A 21838-nucleotide genomic window follows, 5' to 3' on the forward strand; every position below is an offset into this window, starting at 1 on the left:
AGGAATTATGTACAAACGATCCGAGTCCTTTGGTGGCTCCGCCACACCATGGCACTATTTTAAATTGCAGGGGAGTACCAACATTTATCCCTCAACCAAGATCAGGAGTGTGATGGAATACTCTCCACTTGCCTGGATGAGTGCAGCTCCAACAACACTCAAGAAGCTCGACACCATTCAGGATAAAGCAGCCCGCTTGATTGGCACTCCATCCACCACGTTCAACATTCACTCCCTCCACCACCGGCGCACTGTGGCTGCAGTGTGTACCATCTACAAGATGCACTGCAGCAACTCGCCAAAGCTCCTTCAACAGCACCTTCCAAACCCGCGACCTCTACCACTTAGAAGGACAAGGGCAGCAGACGCATGGGAACATCACCACCTACAAGTTCCCCTCCAAGCCACACACCATCCTGACTTGGACCTGTATCGCCGTTCCTTCACTGTCGCTGGGCCAAAATCCTGGAACTCACTTCCTAACAGCATTGTGGGTGTACCTACACCATATGGACTGCAGCGGTTCAAGAAGGCGGCTCACTGCCATCTTCTCAAGGGCAATTAGGGATGGGCACTAAATGCAGGCCTAGCCAGCGACGCCCACATCCCATCAATGAATTTTAAAAAAAATCACAAACAGAAGATCAGTGTTTGTGGGATCTTGCTGTGTGCAAATTGGTTGCCACGTTTCCCTACATTACAACAGCAACCACACTTCAAAAGTACTTATTTGGCTATAAAGCACTTTGGGATGTCCTGAGGTCGTGAAGAGCACTATAGAAATGCAAGATCTTTCTATCTTTCATGAAAGTGCGACATTATGAGTATGAAGAAATACTTTATTTGATGGGATGCTTTTCACTGTACAATGACACAAGTCTCTTCCAGCCTTGTTACAAAAGCAAGTAATGCTACAAGCGGTCTTTTTAACAAACATATCTTGGTCCTGCCTGAAACTTCATTGAAGTTGCAGCAGTAGACTTAAACTCAAGATATGAATGACTATCTGACTGATGTCCACTCAAGTCTGCATTTCATTATAGCGGGGAAGAGCAAGTGGGGGTTAGGGAAGTAGGAAAGGCTGACAAGCAAACCAACAACTTGCAAATAGAAAAATGTCCAAAGGTACTTCATAGAGGAGAACCAGAGTGGATGCCAAGTCTTTGAGATAGAGAGAGGGAGAGTTAAAAAAGATGACTTGTGTGTTAGTGGAAGAGTTGTTTTTTTAAAGGCAGGAAGGGAATTCCAGAGAGTGGGACCAACATGGGGTGAGGCTCTTCCACCAATAGTGGAGCAGAGGGAGACCAGAGAAAGCGAGACCGGAAGAAAAACAGGCACATGCCCCCCACCCCTAAACCTCTGGAGCTTGTGTAACATCTTTAACCTTTGTACTGATTCTACATTTTCATATACAAAAGACAGATGGAATGAATGGCGCCAACAAAGCAAAGAAGAAACCACTCGGAAAGAAAATGCAAAGAATCCTCAAAAAATGAGATTATGTGATCAAATACGTAAAACCTACTGGGATATACATTAAGTGGGGATAGTTAATCTTGATTGAAGGATGGGACCCATTATCTGTCCCATCTTCAATTTCCCCCAAACACACACATTATTGCTTCAATAAGTGCGACTGCATTGGCTTGTAATAATTTCTAATTTAGCCAATTGTTTAGTGGAACCAGATGTGGCGAGAAATTAATATTTTATTGACAGCAGCGCATCTTAAATTTTTGAGCAGCCTCAGAGAGTAGCCACTCTTCAACCGGCGCGTAAAACTCGGCACGCGACTTAACGGGGAACATAAAAGATAACTCACCATTTTCAGGAACAATCTTTGGGCTGCCAGTACCATTCTTGATGTGCTTTACTTTGACAGGTTTTGCACAGAACACCGATTCTTCTCCAGCTGGAACTTGTTTCTTCTTTTCTTTCCTCTTTGGGGGCTGTGGTGAGGTCAGCGGGTACACTTCACTTACGGCCCCTGTTGAACGGACTTGCCGATCTCCCTGTTAATTCAATAAATCCCGGTGAGATCCACACATTTCAGTCGTCATTTCACCTGTGGCTCTATACTAATTTTAAAGAAGAACTTCTATCTATAAGGACATAAATTATTAAAGGATTTTTGCACCTAGTTAGAATGACTGTATAAAGTGCTATTTTCCTCCAGAGAAAATGCTGAAGGATTGTGAGTTTCCTTTTAGTCCAATTATTAAACTCAGAAACGTTAAGAATTTTTCGGAAGTGGGAACAGCCCCCTAGGCCCAAAAAGCCCTTTTTATTTCACGCATTTATTGCAAAATGCCACAGGCTAGCATTTTAAAAATGAGGATCAATTGGACTTACTAAGCTGTCCATTAGTTTGGCAAATCACTCAGTTTTGTAGTTTTGAAGAACTTATAGCTATTAAATAAATTTTGTTTGGAAATATACCTGCCCTTGTACCTCAAGTGCTCTGCATTTAGCAGGACAACGCACTTTAAATAGCATAAAATCCATTATCCCACTGAGGCCCAGAAATGGCTCACGTCTTAAATTGTAGTAAGATTGATCCTACAGAGCACCCTGTGACAAACTACAGCTCTCAACAGCCATTGGATCACATGCACAAACTCAGGAAGACTAGGCTTTAGCCTCACCCACCCCAAAGAGGCTAAATTTAAGACATGTAGGGGGAGAAATTCCCCTAGAGGGCTATTTGGGGCGCTAAGTCAAAAATGTTTGAAAAGTTAGCACCAGGCACTAACCTTTTCAAACATTGGAGAAATGCCCATTTTTTGCTCCACGAGGCGGGGAATGTCCCGATCTGGGGCGATGTGCTCAGCAGCTTCACGTGTGGTGCTGCTGCGTTGCAGGGGCTCTTCCCTCAGTTAAAGGGAAGGGCTCCCCACTGTGAGCTCTGCATTTTTTTTGGCATCTGCTGGATGCCAAGCTGAGTGCCAGGCTGACTGATCGCAGCACTTAGCCCGCACCCGGTGCTCAGAAATTAATTTTCCCCAAAAATAGGCGATTTTTTTCATGTCGGCCAGCCACCGCGCCTTTAAATGGTGCCCCGCGAATGGCCGGCCTCACTGTTCGCAACCCCTGCAGCAGTCGGTAACATCGCCCGGCACTGCTGTGGGGTGTGAGGGGAAATTTTTCTCCTGAGGCAGTACCAGGGTGCTGCGCCTGGAGAGGACATCATGATCTCCGGGTGCAGAAGATCGGGGCAATACCCGATAGCACCGCCCCTACCCTCCCGCGGGAGGCGCGGTTATCGCCTCGGGGGGGGGGGGGCGCGAAAAGCCATTTGCGCCCCATTAGCACTTCCCACCTGAGGCGCAAACGAAGGGAATTTCACCACCGTAATCTCCTTTAATGTTGGGTGGTTTTATTCCTTTGCTCCTATTTAACATTGGCAATAAATAAACTTACAAAATGGTATCTTATAATTCAGCAGTAAATGTGTCATCAACATCAAAAATGCCTTAATGTTCAAAAGTTCCTCTTACACTTATCCAAGAAAATGCGCTAAATTACATAATCCCTCTTCATCTACCTATATTTTAAAATAGTGCATCCATCTAGTGTCACTATTGTGATACTGCCAAAATGTTAATACCATGTATACCTTTTGTAAACCTGAAAGATGAAAAAAGGAAATGAAGTATGTACCCTGTTAGTCGGAATTTTTCCGAGAGCTTTACTTGTGTAAAGAGCTGGCTGACTGTTTGTGTAAGCAGACTGAAGTCTCCCATGAGCTTAAACTTGCATCTTCATTTTCCAGCTCTAATAATTAACTCTGATTGCAGTTATTCAGTCTTCTCAGATGGCAGAAAACACCACAGCACCAGACTATGCTGGGTAAAACTAGGTTTACTTAAAGATAAAATAATTTACAGAAGCAGAAACACAAGCAAGATACTAAATAGTACAATGCTTTCCATAGGTGAACTGGAAATTGGTTTACAAAGGGTTAATGTATCCTCAGTATTTTGGCATCTAACAGTTCCTTCAAACAAGAGTGCTGAGCTGTCTTGTTCCTTGTTTGCAGTCTTTCAGGATGAGATATTACACGTGAACTACACAAGACGCACACACTCAATCTGGACGTCTTTGTCAGGACCAAACACCACTGAAAAATCCCCGTTTTACACAGTTTAATCCCTTATGAACCAAAACTTGCTTCTTTATTCGCTGCCATGTATGATTTACATAAGAACATAAGAAGTAGGAGCACGAGTAGGCCATAAGGCCCCTCAGGCCTGCTCCACCGTTCAATAGGATCATGGCTGATCCGAACCTAGACTCACGTCCACTTCCCTGCCCGCTCCCCGTAACCCCTAATTCCCTTATCAGCTAGGAAACTGTCTATCTCCGTTTTAAATGTATTTAATGTCGCAGCTTCCACAGCTCTCTGAAGTAGCAAATTCCATAGATTTACTACCGTCTGAGTGAAGAAGTTTCTCCTCATCTCAGTTTTGAAAGGGCAGCCCCTTATTCTAAGATTATGCCCCCTAGTTCTAGTCTCACCCATCAGTGGAAACATCCTCACCGCATTCACCCGATCAAGCCCCTTCACAATCTTATATGTTTCGATAAGATCGCCTCTCATTCTTCTGAATTCCAATGAGTAGAGGCCCAACCTACTCAACCTTTCCTCATAAGTCAACCCCCTCATCTCCGGAATCAACCGAGTGAACATAACCAGGTTAACAATTAAACTCACACTACAAAATAGCATGCAACATGAAAACAATTAAATTTTCATCCTGGTTTTCAAATTCCTCCATGGCCTCACCCCTCCCCATCTCTATAACCTCCTCCAGCCCTACAACCCTTCGAGATCTCTGCACTCCTCCAACTCTGGCCTTGTGAGCATCTCCGATTTTCATCACTTCACCACTGGTGGCCGTGCCTTCAGCTACCTAGGCCCTGAGCTCTGGAATTCCCTCCTTAAACCTCTCTGCTTCTCTCTCCTCCTTTAAGATTCTCCTTAAAACCTACCTCTTTGACCAAGCTTTTGGTCACCCATCCTAATATCTCCTTATGTGGCGGTGTCACATTTTGTCAGATAGCACTCCTGCCCAATTTAACCCCAATGAATCAGAAGCAGGCGGAGAGCCATCTTCAGCACAGGACTGAAAACAACTCAAAAGGCAAACCACCCGCAAGGAGATTGCTGGTGTTTAAATGCGTATAGGAGAATAAGAAAATGGAATGGCATGAAAAAGCCCTCAACTGTTACAAAGAAACCAGCAAATGAAAAAAATGGTTTAAACTGAGAGGCTTTTTTTGAACCACAGGAGGGCACCAAGTATCAAGCCCACTCAATTGGGGACTCCTGGAACTCCAGCTAGTCTCAATTTAATCCCCCCCCCCAAACTCCTTTGCAATAATATAATAAATGTTAACCAACACCAATACACTAGGCATTTTTTATAGACAAAACAAGAGGGAAGAGAGCAGGTGGGGAGGGGAGAGGAGAGATAGGGAAGAGAGAGGGGGAGGGTAGAGAGAGTGTGAGGGAGAGGGTAGAGAGAGTGTGAGGGGGAGGGTAGAGAGCGGGGGAGGGGAGGGTAGAGAGCGGGGGAGGGGAGGGAAGAGAGACCGGGGAGGGGGAAGAAGTGAGAGCGGGGAGGGGAGGGGAGAGAGGGGGGGCAAGGGAGTGTGTGCGGGAGAGGAAAAGGAGAGAGTGGGGAGGGAAGAGAGGTGTAGGGGGAGGGGAGAGACAGGAGGCGGGAAGGGAGCGCGGGAGGGGGAGGGAATAGAGAGGGAGATGGAAGAGAGAGGGGTAGGGGAGAGAGGGAGGGGGTGGGGTTGGGGAGAGAGGGGAGGGGGTGGGGTTGGGGAGAAAGGGGAGGGGGTGGGGTTGGGGAGAGAGGGGAGGGGGTGGGGTTGGGGAGAGAGGGGAGGGTAGGGGAGATTTAGCACCTTTCACAGCCTCGGGCCATCCCAAGGTGCTTTACAGCCAATGAAGTACTTTTGAAGTGTAGTCACTGTTGTACTGTTGGAAACGTGACCTATGGTGGCTAATTGTGCATCACCGTCCACGTAGTCCAGCTCACAGGAGTCACTTGATAGTAACTGAGTAGGAGCCTGGCGTCCTTCTCTTTCCCACCCTCAACCCTGTTGGTAGGAAGAATAAGGAGGCCACATACTGCTTGAATAATAAGAGTTTAATTGGGGTAGAGGAACAAAGGGATCTGGGGTACAGATACACAAATCACTAAAGTAACGACGCAGGTTAATAATGCCATTAAAAAAAAAAGCAAACAAAGCACTGAGGCTCATTTCTAGAGGAATTGAATTGAAAAGCAGAGAAGTTATTTTAAACTTGTATAGAACCTTGGTTAGACAATACTTGGTGTACTGTGCACAGTTCTAGTCTCTATATTATAAAAAGGACATAAAAGCACTGGAGAAGGTCCAAAAAAGATTTACAAGGATGATACCAGAACGGAAAGGTCATACCCATCAGGAAAGATTGAAAAAGGATGGTGCTCTTTTTTTCTGGAAAAGAGAAGGTTGAGGGGTGACCAGATAATGAAAAGGTTAGAAACATAGAAGATAGGAGCAGGAGTAGGCCATTCGGCCCCTTGAGCCTGCTCTGCCATTCAACGAGATCATGGCTGATCATCCAAATTCAGTACCCTGTCCCTGCCTTCTCCCCATATCCCTTGATCCCTTTAGCCTTAAGAAATATATCCAACTCCTTCTTGAATATATTTAATGAACTGGCCTCCACTGCCCTCTGTGGTAGAGAATTCCACAGGTTCACCACTCTCTGGGTGAAGAAATTCCTCCTCATCTCTGTCCTAAATGGCTTACCCCTTATCCTTAGGCCGTGACCCCTGGTTCTGGACTCCCCGGCCATCGGGAACATCCTTCCTGCATCTAATCTGTCTAGTCCTGACAGAATTTTAAGTTTCAATGAGATCCCCTCTCATTCTTCTAAACTCCAGCGAGTACAAGCCCAATCGACCCAATCTCTCCTCGTACGTCATTCCTGCCATCCCAGGTATCAGCCTGGTGAATCTTCGCTGTACCCCCTCCATGGCAAGAACATCCTTCCTCAGATAGGGTGACCAAAATTGATAGGGTAGACGTAGAGAAGCTGTTTCCACTTGTGGTGGAAACCAAAACTAGGGGCCACATACTGCTTGAACAGGGGACGATATAAAATGGTCACTAATAAATCCAATAGGGTATTCAAAAGAAACTTCTTTACCGAGAGAGTGGTTAGAATATGGAACTTGCGTAGTTGAGGCGAATAGCATCGATCCATTTAAGGGTAAGCTAGATAAGCACATAAGGGAGAAAGGAATAGAAGATTATGCCGATAGAGTTAGACCAAGAGGGGTGGGAGGGGTGTGTTGTAGATTCGATGTAATGTTTTGCGCCCTGGCCAATATATATCTCTCAACCAACACCACTAAAACAGGTTACCTGCTCATTATCATATTGCTGTTTATGGGACCTTACTATGCGCAAATTAGCTGCCGCATTTCCTACATTACAACAGTGACTACATTTCAAAAAGTACTTCATTGGCTGTAAAGCACACTGGTCGTCCTGAGAGGTGCTATATCAATACAAGTTCTTTCTTTTCTTGAAGGCAATGCATCAGACCAGGATGGCACAAGGCCTGATAACTGCCAGTGTTGCGTTGGTTCAACTGAAGGAGGGGGAAGCAGGGGGCACAACAACTGGTGTCAGTGTCCCTAGATTGGAAAAGGGAAAAGTCAATCAGGATTCCTATTCCCGATTGCTATTGAAGAAACCCTACAGGGAACGTGCATGTGTCAACATTGAATGACGATAGGACCAGGCTCAGCTGTGACCCCCAGCCCCTTGGTATTGAATAGCCACTGAATAGTCCTCAAACCCATTGGTACCCTGTACTTGTGTGAGCCGAGACAGAGGGTACCCTTCATCTATGGAACCATTACTCAGCAAGAAGTCAAGTCTTTATACATGCTCACCATCCATGTTTTATGCAGACAATATTTGGATCCGTTAGATAATCATGCTCTATGTCTTTAAATTTAGCTTTTATTATGACAGGCTTCGTGTACACCAGCAAAGCAGCAACATTGACCAGAGCAGGATGAGAGCATGCCATTATGAGGCAATCTTTACCAATCACGACAAAGTGACTGGCCGGAATCTTTACCCGATCATCAGGATGGGTGCATCCGGACCACGTAGCGGGTCACCATCCTGAACTTTTCAACAGAGCATTCTGCACTGCCCGTTTAACTCAACTGCATCAATTAAAAGAGTCATGCGGGTTTCCCGGCCCAATTAAATGGAGCGGGTCTGGTGACGTCATCGATGACTCGTTTTCAGCGCGGATACTTAAAGCAGCCTTGCACACATCTCATTTGAAGGTTGCTGTAGGAGAGATCAAGGTGTTTGGAAAAACTACAAATTGCTGCATAATATTGAGATTTCTGTGGGTCATGGAAATACACAGACAGAAGGCTGCCCCCAAGATTCCCGGATGTCTCCCTGGAAGTGCTGGTCCAGGGAGTCAGAGCACGCAGGGAGGTCCTCTTCCCTGCAGATGGCTGCAAAAGACCAGCCAAGGCACTAAGAGAGCGCAGCTCAAGATCGCAGAGAAGGTCAGCAGCAGGGATGTGGTGAGACGGACATGGATCCAGTGCCGCAAAAGATTCAATGATCTCACAAGGTCAGGAAAGGGAAGTGCAATGCCACATTCACCTACATCCTGATGTGCATGTCACCCCAACCCCATCACTCTGCCTTCCCAAGCCTACTCCTGCACATCACTCCTCACACAAACCTACTTTGCCGGTGCACCCATCCCCCTCTGTCTATGCACCTACTCACATCCCCATCAGACTAACCACTACTTACACTCACCCTCATCCTAATGCAATCATAGCAAGTAACACCACAGGAGGAGGCCATTTGGAAATGTCACACCACTCCCTCAGTCAACCTCTACAGATGTAGCCCACCCATTCTTTACACTCATTCCATAACTCTCACTCAAAGTTCTCTTTGCTCTCTCCATGCAGGAGAAGAGAGCCCAGAACAACAGGGAAAGGCAGAGAGAACTGGAGGTGGCCTTCCAATATTCACAAATTTGATTCCAGCAGAGGAGGCGGCGACGCTAGAAATCTCTGGAGTTGCAGAGTTGCTGGGAGATGGAGAGAGGGGGAACTCCCAGCAACCTTGTGACAGAATTAAATCTCATACAGCCACATGGCATATAAGTCACTCATGGAGACTGATGTCAGCAGCCAGTGAAATGTCATCATGTGTATAATGGTAACGTTACACATTCTTATCATAAGCCCTTTAATTCATCTCTTTACTCTCCCACAGGTCCATCAAGTGCCCCCACTGTCCAGCCGGAGGGGGAAGCCGACTCCTCAGATCCATGCGCACCCAGCACCAGCGCAGACACGCACACCTTGGTGGGTTCTGTGAGAAATAGAGTACTGTTGTCACCTGGTGTCTCACACTTCACAAGTGAGCAAGAGCAGATGGTGGAGACAGGGACAGCAGTGGAGAGTCCTCATCGGAGGACATAGGACACTCCAAGGCCGGTGTCGGGAGCAGCAGGAGAGCGGCGTTATAGTGAGCATTTAAACTCACTTTCGCGGGCTTTTTTCAGAGGCTTACCAATCTCGCAGACTGGCGGCGGTATTCCAGAACAACGTCACGATTCAAAAAGTGACGCGGGCAAGAGGAAGCAACTGATTGGGTGAGTACGGCCAGGTGAGTATTTATACTACTCTATAGTTTGACAGTTAAGGTTAATAATTTATAAAGTTTAGAGGGTCTTATCTTTTGTGGTTTATAGTTTCTAAGGTCTCTGTTGTGTAGCAGGGAGTGCTATTAAACAAGGGTCCTTGAGTATATAATTTAATTGTAGTGTATTGATTTGATATAATTTAATTTGAATTAATGAAAGGGTAAGTCATGGCAGCACAGCTCAGCCCCGTGGAATGCTCCTCCTAGCTCGGCCCCGTGGAATGCTCCTCCTGCACTATGCGGGAAATCAGGGACACCTTGTGTCCCTGATGACCATGTGTGCGGGAAGTGTATCCAGCTGCAGCTACTGGCAGACCGCATTGTGGCGCTGGAGCTGCAAATGGATACACACTGGAGCATTCGCGATGCTGAGGATGTCATGGAAAGCTCGTTCAGGGAGTTGGTCACACCGCAGGTAAAGGCTGCACAGGTAAGAAGGGAATGAGTGACCGCCAGGCAGAGTAGTAGGTGCAGGCAGGTAGTGCAGGGGTCCCCTGTGGCCATCCCCCTCTCAAACAGATATACCGCTTTGGATATTGTTGGGGGAGATGGCTTATCGGGGGAAGGCAGCAGCAACCAACCTCCTGGCACCATGGGTGGTTCTGCTGCACAGGACGGGATGAAAAAGAGCGGGAGAGCTATATTGATAGGGAATTCGATTGTAAGGGGAATAGATAGGCGTTTCTGCGGACGCAAACGAGACTCCAGGATGGTATGTTGCCTCCCTGGTGCAAGGGTCAAGGATGTCTCGGAGCAGTTGCAGGGCATTCTGGAGGGGGAGGGTGAACAAGCAGTTGTCGTGGTGCATATAGGTAAAAAACTGAATGAGGTCCTAAAAGCTGAATATAGGGAGTTAGGAGGTAAATTAAAAAATAGGACCTCAAAGGTTTGCTACCAGTGCCACGTGCTAATCAGAATAGAAATAGAAGAATATTTCAGCTAAATAGAGGAATGGTGCAAGGGGGAGGGATTCAAATTCCTGGGACATTGGAACCGGTTCTGGGGGAGGTGGGACCAGTACAAACTGGACGGTTTGCACTTGGGCAGGACCGGGACCGATGTCCTAGGGAGAGTGTTTGCTAATGCTGTTGGGGACGGTTTGAAGTAAAATGGCAGGCGGTTAGGAACCTGTGCAGGATGACAGAGGAAAGGGAAGCAAGGATAGTAGCAAAAGACAGGAAGGAGAAAAGCAAAAGTGGAAAGCAGAGAAATCAAGGGTGTAAATCAATCAGGGCCACAGTAAATAAGAATTCTAAAAGGACTAAGAGTGTTAAAAAAAAAGCCTGAAGGCTTTGTGTCGTAATGTGAGGAGTATTCGTAAAAAGGTGGATGAATTAGCTGTGCAAATAGATGTAAACAGATATGATATAATTGGGATTACAGAGACATGGCTCCAGGGTGACCAAGGCTGGGAATTCAACATCCAGGGGTATTCAATATTCAGGAAGGACAGGCAAAAAGGAAAAGGAGGTGGGGTAGGATTGCTGGTTAAAGAGATTAACACAATAGTAAAGAAGGATATTAGCTCTGATGATGTGGAATCTGTATAGGTAGAGCTGAGAAATACCAAGGGGCAGAAAATGTTAGTCGGAGTTGTATACAGAGCCCCACACAGTAATGCTGAGGTTGGGGATGGCATTAAACGAGAAATTAGAGAAGCGTGCAATAAGGGCACAGCAGTTATCATAGGTGACTTTAATCTACATATAGATTGGGCTAACCAAATTAGTAACAATAACATGGAAGAGGAATTCCTAGAGTGTATACAGGATGGTTTCCTGGACCAATATGGTGAGGAACCAACTAGAGATCAGGCCATCTTAGACTGGGTATTATGTAATGAGAAAGGATTAATTAGCAATCTTGTTGTGCGAGGCCCCTTGGGGAGGAGCGATCACAATATGATAGAATTCTTCATTAAGGTGGAGAGTGAAGTAGTTGACTCAGAGACTAGGGTCCTGAATTTCAATAAAACTACGATGGCATGAGGCGCGAGTTGGCTAGGATGGATTGGGAAACGTTACTTAAAGGGTTGACAGTGGATAGGCAATGGCAAACATTTAAAGATCGCATGGATGAACTACAGAATTTGTTCATCCCTGTTTGGCATAAAAATAAAACAAAAAAGATGACTCAACCGTGGCTAACAAGGGAAATTAGGGATAGCATAAGACCCAAGGAGAGGACATATAAATTGGCCAGAAAAAGCAGCAAACCTGAGGGTTGGGAGCAGTTTAGGATTCAGCAAAGGAGGACAAAGGGATTAATTAAGAGGGGGAAAATAGAGTATGAGAGTAAGATTGGAGGGAACATAAAAACTGACTGTAAAAGCTTCTATAGATAAGTGAAGAGAAAAAGATTGGTGAAGTCAAGCGTAGGTCCCTTGCAGTCAGAATCAGGGGAATTTATAATGGGGAACAAGAAATAGCAGGCCAATTAAATACATACTTAAGTTCTGTCTTCTCAAAGGAGGACACAAATAACCTCCAAGAGAGGTCAGGGAACATAGGGTCTAATGAGAGGGAGGAACTAAATGAAATCAGTATTTGTAGGGAAATGGTGTTTGGGAAATTGACGGGATTGAAGGCCGATAAATCCCCAGGGCCTGATAATCTACATCCTAGGGTACGTAAGGAAGTGGCCCTAGAAATAGTAGATGCATTGCTGGTCATCTTCCAAAATTCTATAGACCCTGGAACAGTTCCCATGGATTGGAGGGTAGCTAATGTAACCCCACTATTCAATAAAAGTGGTAGAGAGAAAACAGGGAATTATAGACTGGTAAGCCTGACATCGGTAGTGGGGAAAATGCTAGAGTCCATTATAAAAGATGTAATAGCAGAGCACTTGGAAAACAGCGACAGGATCATACAAAGTCAACTTGGATTTACAACTTGGATTTACTAATCTACTGGAATTTTTTGAGGATGTGACTGGTAGAATAGATAAGGGAGAACCAGTGGATGTGGTGTATTTGGACTTTCAGAAGGCTTTCGATAAGGTCCCGCATAAGAGATTAGTGTGCAAAGTTAAAGCACATGGGATTGGGGGTAAGGTACTGACTTGGATAGAGAACTGGTTGGCGGACAGGAAGCAAAGAGTTGGAATAAACAGATCTTTTTCCAAGTGGCAGGCAGTGACTAGTGGGGTTTGGTGCTAGAACCCCAGCTATTCACAATATATATTAATGATCTAGACGAGGGAACGAGATGTAATATCTCCAAATTTACAGATGAGACAAAGCTGGGTGGGCATGTGTGCTGTAAGGAGGATGCAGAGAAACTCCAGTATGATTTGGACAGGTTGGGTGCGTTGCGTCCATGTCCACAGACTGTGGAGAATGGTACAACAGGTGTTTACTCATCGTGGCTCACACTGCAACTGATCTGTACAGATTACGACTCAGTGCTATATACAGGTGTGGTCACTGCCAGTACTGCTGTATACATGAGCTGTAAAACATACTTCCCCCCTTAAAAGTACATACATTACAATTCCTCCCCTTTTAGATTAACAGTACCATAACACTCATTTAACAATTAAATATCAAACTAATTACAATTAACACTTTTAACATGCAACATTAGCTGAAAATAGTCTATTTATATATTCAGTCTTTGGGGAAGCTTCCTGATCCTTTCTGGATAGCGCCTTTCCCGAGTGTCTTGCTCTTGGTGCGGGGGCGATTCTGGCCCCCTGTCGTCGGTTGGTTCATCAGCTTCCGATGTTACTGTTTCTGGGGTAGATGCGACCTGTACGTCGGGTTCATCACCAGGTACGTATGGGCGAGGCATGGGGTTGACTTTTTCCTGCGACTCTAGGATCTGGTCAGCATGGCGTCTCACGATGCTCTCCCCAACGTCCACTGTGTACATTAGTGGGCCCTGCCGTGTGCATATCGTTCCTGGCTGCCATTTTTCTGTTCGGTAGTCGCGGGCCAAGACTGGTTGCCCTACATTGAAGCTCCTTGTTGGCTTCTCATGGACGTGCTGGAATTGCTTACTCTCAACATCTCTTTGTACGTTTGGTCTGAGCAAATCCAGGCGAGATCTTAACCTTCGGTAAAAGAACATCATGGCTGGGGCCTGGTTGGTGACGGCATGTGTCGCATTCCGGAAGGCGAACAGGAAATTGTCCACCTTGTGCTGCAGCGGAATGTTGTCATTGTACATAGCCTTTATTGCCTTCTTAAAGGTTTGTACGAACCTCTCAGCCAATCCATTTGTGGCTGGATGATACGGGGCGGATGTGTAATGCCTTACCCCATTCTTTTTCAAGAACCTCCGGAACTCTTCGGACACAAACTGTGGTCCGTTGTCGGAGCAAATCTGTTCTGGCAAGCCATTCCTGGCAAAAATGGTCCGTAGGACTGCAATAGTTTTCTCCGTGGTGGTGGAGGACATTTTGATGACCACAGGCCATTTCGAGTGCGCATCCACGGCTATTAGAAACATTGAGTCCATGAATGGACCAGCAAAATCAATATGCACCCGTTGCCATGGAGATGAGGGCCACTCCCATTGATGTAGAGGGGCCTGTGGTGGTGCATTTTGGACTTACTGGCATCCTGAGCAGCTCTTGGTCAGGTCCTCGATTTGTTTATCGATTCCCGGCCACCACACAAGCCCTGGCTAGGCTTTTCATTTTTACCCCTCCCAGATTACCCTCATGAAGCTCATTGAGCACTCTATCCCTTAACTTGGGTGGAATTACCACTCGGGATCCACACATCAAGGTCCCCCGGCACACTGACAGCTGTTCTCTCCTTGTTGAGAATGCTGGCAACAGTGAGTCGCCGTGTGCTGGCCATCCCTTCACCGTCAAATCATATACCAGAGACAGTGTCGGGTCATTTCGGGTTTCCTTTTCGATACAAGCGTTAGTTACTGGTAGGTATTCAACTATAGTCGAATGGAATATTTCGACAGGATCCACTGCTGGTGCTTCCTCCGCAGTAGGCAGTGGCAGGCGTGATAGCCCATCAGCATTTCCATGCTGTTTCGTGACCTTATATTCAATCTCATAGTGGTGCGCCCCTAGAAAAAGTGACCATCTTTGTAGTCGTTGCACAGTCATCACCGGAACGCCCTTCTTCGGATTAAAAATGGAGACAAGAGGCTGGTGATCAGTCAGCAAGGTGAATTTCTGCCCGTGCAGATAGTGATTGAACTTTTTCACTCCCCACACTAGGCCGAAGGCCTCCCTGTCAATCTAGGCATAGTTACGCTCGGCTGAGGTTAGTGATCGTGACGCAAAGGCTATTGGCCTCTCTGAGCCGTCCGATAATTTGTGCGGCAGCACCGCTCCAATGCCGTAGGATGATGCATCACATGCCAACCGAATTGGTAATGCCGGGTTGTAATGGGCCAATACCTCTTTCGATGTGATTAGTGTTTAGCTCTTCTGGAAAGCTCGTCTACATTCGTCACTCCACTTCCATGGCTCCCCAGTTTGCAGTAGGGTGTTCAGTGGGTGTAGTATTGTAGACAAATTTGGCAAGAACTTATGGTAGCAGTTTACCAGCACGAGGAACGACCTCAGTTGTGACACATTTTCCGGTGCTGGAGCCTTGACTACTGCCTCAATCTTCTCTGGGGAACTTATGTATCCCCTCTTTATCGATAACGTGGCCACAATACGAGATCTGTTTTCTAAAAAACTCGCATTTGGGGCGGTTAGCTCGGAGCCCATATTCCTGCAATCTAGTGAGCACCTGCTCCAGGTTGGCAAGGTGATCACTGTCATTTTCGCCCGTGACCAGGATGTCGTCCAAATAACACTGGGTCCCTGGGATCCCTTGCAGGACTTGTTCCATTGCCCTCTGCCAAATAGCCGGAGCTGATGCTACCCCGAATGCCAGCCGGTTGTATTGGTAGAGACCTTTATGGGTGTTGATTGCAAGGTATTTTTTTGATGCTTCTTCTACCTCCATTTGCAGATACGCCTGGGCCAGATCAATCTTAGTGAAGCGTTTCCCTCCAGATAGCGAGGCAAAAATATCTTCAATCCGCGGAAGTGGATATTGTACGGTGTGAAGGACCGGGTTCACTGTTACCTTAAAGTCCCCACAGGTGCGAACCTTCCTTGGTTCCCCAGGCGTGCTGCTCAACGACTTTTTCATCACAGGGACGATGGGTGTAGCCCACTCGCTCCAGTCTACCTTGGACAGTACACCTGAACGTTCCAGACTCTCCAGCTCTGCTTCGACGGCTGGGCGGATCGCATAAGGTACCGGTCTGGCCTTAAAAAATTTTGGGTTTGCGTTTTCTTCAATTTTAATCGTCGCGGTCATGCCTTTTAGTGTTCCGAGTCCTTGCTGGAACACTTCTTTCGCGTCAGTTAGGATCTTTGACAGTCGCCCAGGTATGACGTCGTCATCCTTTTTGTCAGCCACAGTCAGTGCCTGTATGGAATGCCAATCCAGTTGTATTTTCCGGATCCATTCACGTCCCAGTAATGGTGGTCCTCCATCTTGCAATACATACAGGTCTAGTTTGGTGTTTCCTTACCGTTATATATAACGGTCACCCTTATTTTTCCTTTGGGGTAGACTTTTTGCCCTGTGTACGTCTTCAAAATAATTTTTGTGTCTCTCAAGGGTATGTGTGAGAATAGCCGCTCGTAGTCCCGTCGGTTTATGACTGTTAGGGCTGATCCTGTGTCCAATTCCATCTTTACCTGGACTCCTGCTAACTTGAGAGTGACCCAAATGGTTCGGTGATCCTCCGTTGTGATCACATTATGTAGTTTGAGACAACTCAGTTCCCTGCTTTCGGAGTCGTTATCACTCTTTTGTTCGTCTGAACTATTCTCCGTCATCTTATGTACCTTCTTGTACTTTCCTTTGGTAGGTTTCTTATTGCTGGTTTTCTTTCCCGACCTGCAGACTCGGGCTATGTGTCCTACTTTTCCACACTGTCTGCACACTTTGTCTTTGAACCAGCAATCATTCTGGTCGTGTGTTGTTCTGCCGCAGCGATAGCACTTCTCTGTTCCATATGACATTTCGTTTGTGCCATATTCTTGCGGTCTCTGTTGTATCTCTGCAGTGCCCCGTGCTGCTGCTTCATATGATACTGCAATGCTGAAAGCCTTTTCCAGCGTAAGGTCCTTTTCAGATAAAAGCCGTTTCTGGGTTCCTTCACTTTGAAGCCCACACACAAACTTGTCCCTTAAGGTATCTGTCAGTCCCGCTCCAAACTAGCAGTGTTTCGATAGTTTGCGCAGTTCTGTTAAATAATCAGCATTGCTTTCATCCTTATGCTGGTTCCGTTTGTGAAACTTGAATCTTTCTGCTATCAGCAGCGGTGTGGGGTTTAAATGTTCCTTTAGTATCGTTACTATGTCTTCAAAACTCTTTTCCATTGGCTTCGTTGGGGTTACTAGATTTCGTAATAAACCATACGTCTTTGCACCCATTAAATTTAACAATACCGATGCTTTCTTGTCATCCGACACCTCATTTGCCTTGCAGTACACCTCTATTCGTTCGACATATGTAGTCCAATCTTCGACTTCATTGTCAAATGCGGGGATACTGCCACTCTTCGGCATTTTGGGTGTGGTTTAAAATGGCGTCTCCCAATGGCTTAAAATGGCATCTCCCACGCTTTCCTTCCTCCCCCGCTGCTGCCAACGCCACTCCCGGCGGTTCTCGTGGCAATGGCGGCGCCCTGTAGGTTTTGCGCGCTTCTCTTGCACTGCTGCCAACGCCGCTCTCAGCGGTCCTCGTGGCAATGGCGGTGCCTCGCGGGATTCTGCGCATCTCTCTCTCTCCCTCTCTCCGACGCTGCTCGGCCCCTGAACACCGGCTGCGCCCTGTGCGCTCTGCCCTCTCTCTCTCTCTCCCCCGTCGACGCTGCTCGGCCCTTTGCTGTGCCGCTCGGTCGGGCTCTAGCCCACCGCTGTCCGGGAAGGGTCTGCGCACTACCTGTTGCCAGCCCGTTTCGCTGGACCACCTCGACTAGAAAGCCAAGGCTGGCTCTCGACAGCCTCCCCCGCAATTCTCGAGTCTCTGCTGGATGACTGGGCGGTTGCCCGTGGTCGACGCCCGAGTCTCTGGCCTTGACCTCCAATCCACTGATCTCCAGGAACGAATCCCCGGGAGGTGATGCAGAGTTGCAGGTAGGTTCGAACCTGCCTCATCGCCAATGTTGCGTCCGTGTATAATAAGACACAGACTGCGGAGAACGGTACAACAGGTGTTTACTCAACGTGGCTCACACTGCAACTGATCTGTACAGATTACTACTCAGTGCTATATACAGGTGTGGTCACTGCCGGTACTGCAGTATACATGAGCTGTAAAACATAGTTCCCCCTTAAAGGTATATACATTACAGGGTGATTATACTGCATCTGCCAACTGTGGATAAATGCGAGGTTATCCACTTTGGTGGCAAAAAACAGGAAGGCAGATTATCTGAACGGCAATAGATTGGGAAAAGGGGAAGTGCAACTAAACCTGGGTGTCCTTGTGCACCAGTAGCTGAAGGTAAGCATGCAGGTGCAGCAGGCGGTTAAGAAGGCAAATGGTACGTTGGCCTTCATAGCGAGAGGATTAGAGTACAGGAGCAAGGATGTCTTGCTGCAGCTGTACAGGGCCTTGGTGAGACTACACCTTGAGTATTGTGTGCAGTTTTGGTCGCCTTATGTGAGGAAAGATGTTCTTGCCATGGAGGGAGTGCAGCGAAGATTCACCAGACTGATACCTAAGATGGCAGGAATGATGCATAAAAAGAGATTGGGTCGACTGGGCTTGTATTCGCTAGAGTTTAGAAGAATGAGAGGGGATCTCATTGAAACTTATAAAATTCCAGCAGGACTAGGCAGACTAGATGCAGGAAGGATGTTCCCGATGGTGGGAGAGTCCAGAACCAGGGGTCACAGGCTAAGGATAAGGGATAAGCCATTTAGGACAGAGATGAGGAGGAATTTGTTCACCCAGAGAGTGGTGAACCTGTGGAATTCTCTACCACAGAAGGCAGTTGAGGCCAATTAATTAAATATTTTCAAGAAGGAGTTAGATATATTTCTTAAGGCTAAAGGGATCAAGGGATATGGGGAGAAGGCAGGGACCGGGCACTGAATTTGGATGATCAGCCATGATCTCATTAAGTGGCGGAGCAGGCTCAAGGGACCGAATGGCCTACTCCTGCTCTTATCTTCTATGTTTCTAGGTAAGCTCTGCATGCAGATGCTGAACCTCAGGGGCCATCGAGAAAGAGGGTGATCTTGGAGGAGCAGCAATAATTGCGCAAGGCTCTGGCAGCTGCAACGTGTGCGGCTGTACAGAGAATGGAGTCCATCTCCAACATGAGCACCACCATCTCACAGGTGATGGCAACGATGTGTTGTTCCATGGAAAGGATGGCCACCTGCATGGAGCAGCTGATGTGCCAGTCCAACGAGAACATGCTTGCTGTGAACAACAGACTGCAAACACTCATTGACCTCATCTAGAGGAGGGACACGAACGTAGATTTGGGCCTTGATCACCCCATTGATGTACAGCAAGGTGCTCTCCAGTTCCTTGCTAGCAGGGACGTGCGGGTGGCCCATGTGAGGGATGATGGCGTGAGCGGACATGGAAGTGGGGGCTCTGCTCAAAGCGCTCCCACTTCTCCCCCATTGCCTCCCCGTCAGTCAGAGCCCCACATGCTGCCTCGGATCCCGATGGCCGAGCCTGCCCCTGCACAGTTGCAGGAGGAGCAGTCTATGGTGGGGCTCTCACAGTGTCAAAACAGTTGCAGCAGGGAAGTGAGCAGCCTGCCTCAACCTCTGCTGAAGCCACAGGGGTTGCACCTCATAGAAGCACACAGAGCACGCGTAAACAAAAAAAGACACAATCCTAGGTGCACAAGGGAATGCACATTGGTGTATGAAAAAAATGTTAATGTTAAGTTTCAGTTATATTTATGATGCACATAAATGTATTTCTTTGCACAACTTTCCCATCTTGTCCACTTTCTCCTGCTACCTGGGAAGTGGATTTGTCATTTGGAGTGCAGTGAATGCGGAGACATTGGCCCCAATTTTCCCCCAGCCGTCGGGCAGGGTTTCAGACAGGCGGGGGCTGAAAATCCCGAATTTGGGGGTCCCGACACCATCCCGCCCAAAACCCCGCCCCACGTAAGTTTCAGGGGCGGCGGGTACCCGCCCCGCACTGGGACCCGCCGAAACCAGGCGGGAAGGGATTAGTGCCAATTAACTGCCTGTTAACAGGTAGTTAACAGGCAGTTTTTAGCCTAATCCCTATTTTGAGGGGTTTCGTGTGGGTTTCCAGACGGCTCCAAACCACGCCAGGTAGAGCAGGCGGGCCGTCGGGTTGAAGGAGTTGGAGGGGTCGCGATGTCGGTGCTCAGGTGAGTGATGGGTGCATGAGTGTAAAGGTAAGTGTGTTTGGTGTGTCTAAAGTGTGTAAAGAATTTTTACTTACCTGTACTTACCTTCACAGCCTTTCTTCCTGTAGCCGCCGGGGGCGCATCACTCATCGGAACTGAAAGCTGAACGGCTGCGATCTGTCAAAAGTGACAGCCTTCAGCTTTGAGTGCCGGTAAGAGTTCTAACTGAGTCTGTGCAGAATGACTCATATCAGAACTCAGACTGTCAGTGTTTGACAGCTTCAAACAGCTGTAAAACACTGCTATTTCATCTGTCAAGGACTCTTGACAGATGAAATTTCAGTCTGTGACGTCACCTGTTGCCGGGTGGCCCTTAATTGGCCTGCTGAGCCCGCTGGGTGGGCTCAACAAGGTCAATCAAGGGAAAATCGCACGGATTGGCCGGATGTCGAAGTAGGCGGGTCAAAAACACGAAAGGGGATGTCCCGCCTTCTTCCCCGACAGGTTCGGGAAAATCTACCCCATTATTTCACCTCGAGCAATGGGGGTTTGGGTGACAGGAATTGCTTGGTCATTGTAGGACTGCTTTGGGGGAGGGGGTGGGGCGAAGTTAGTACAGCATCTGGGAGCCATATGGGTGCACTGGTGCAAGTTAAGTAAATCTGGCCATTGAGGCCATCCCAGGCAGCAATATGCACCGCTGCTGGTGCATTCTCCACCTCCAGCTCCTCCTCCTCCTCCTCCCTGTGTACCACCTGTTCCTCCTCCTCCTCCTCCTCCCAGTGTACCACCTGTTCCTCATCCTCTGAAGAGGCTGTGCACTCTGCATCTTGCTCCTCCTGCAGCTACAATCCTTGCTGCTGCGCTATGTTGTCCAGCACGCAGCATACGATGATGATTCTGGAGACCCTGGCTGGTGTGCACTGAAGAGCTCCTCCAGATCTGTCAAGGCATCTGAAGCACATCTTCATCATGCAGATTGCTTGCTCTATGACACATCTGGTGGACGTGTGGCTATCATTATAATGTTCCTCTGTCTCATTACTTGGCCTCAAGGGTGTCACCAACCACGTCTTTAGTGGATAGCCCTCGTCTCCAAGCAGCCAGGCGGTAAGTCTGTTTGGAGGTGTGAAGAGCTGAGGGAGGGTGGACTGGCGCAGCATGAAAGAGTCTGGACAGCTGCCAGGGAATCTGGCGCACACATGCATGATGATCTTTTTATGATTGCAGACAAGCTGCACAATGAGGGAGTGGAAACCCTTGCATTAATGCTGGTGTTGTTGGTGCTGGGGCTCATCTTGGTCCGATTCGGAGGTCCAAGGTTAAACAGCATAAGCGGCACCCATGCTGATCTAATAGATGGCAGGTAAAGTGGAGATCAAAGGCACAATCCTCCAACGTACTAGCAATGACCTGCAGACTCCTGAAAGCTAAATCTCTGCACAAAATGGTGTCAGCAAGAGCCTTTCCCTTAGGCAAGGAAGCAGGTGTAATGTGCGAGCATGTGTGTTTTTTCCAGCCTTCACTTAATGGCCTCGCCCAATGGCCACTGAGCTCCCGCCTCCCCTTCACAGGCAAGGTTCCCGAGGTGTGTGAATCCCATGCGCAACAAGTTAAAGCCAAAACTTAGGGTTAAGAAGGCAGTTAAGTACCTCAGTGAGGTCGCCCACCTCTCCCGAGCGGGTCCATGGCACGCCTAGAAACGCGCCAGAGTTAAATGT

At 47.6% G+C, this 21838-nt stretch overlaps 1 protein-coding gene across 6 annotated transcripts in view; it reads right to left on the reverse strand.

The window, feature by feature from the left end:
- The window catches only part of LOC147117722 (doublecortin domain-containing protein 2-like), a 365165-nt gene that overhangs the window by 189776 nt on the left and 153551 nt on the right, over nt 1-21838 (reverse strand). For all 6 annotated transcript variants that reach the window (XM_085988936.1, XM_085988938.1, XM_085988935.1 and 3 more), the window contains exon 7: nt 1823-2012. In XM_085988936.1, the coding sequence (XP_085845062.1) occupies nt 1823-2012 (190 nt within the window). The remainder of the gene's footprint in view (nt 1-1822; nt 2013-21838) is intronic.

Source organism: Somniosus microcephalus, chromosome 5 (assembly GCF_052327205.1).
Source record: "Somniosus microcephalus isolate GS21.2 chromosome 5, FLI_Smic_1.0, whole genome shotgun sequence".
In the NCBI taxonomy this organism is placed as follows: Eukaryota; Metazoa; Chordata; class Chondrichthyes; order Squaliformes; family Somniosidae; genus Somniosus; species Somniosus microcephalus.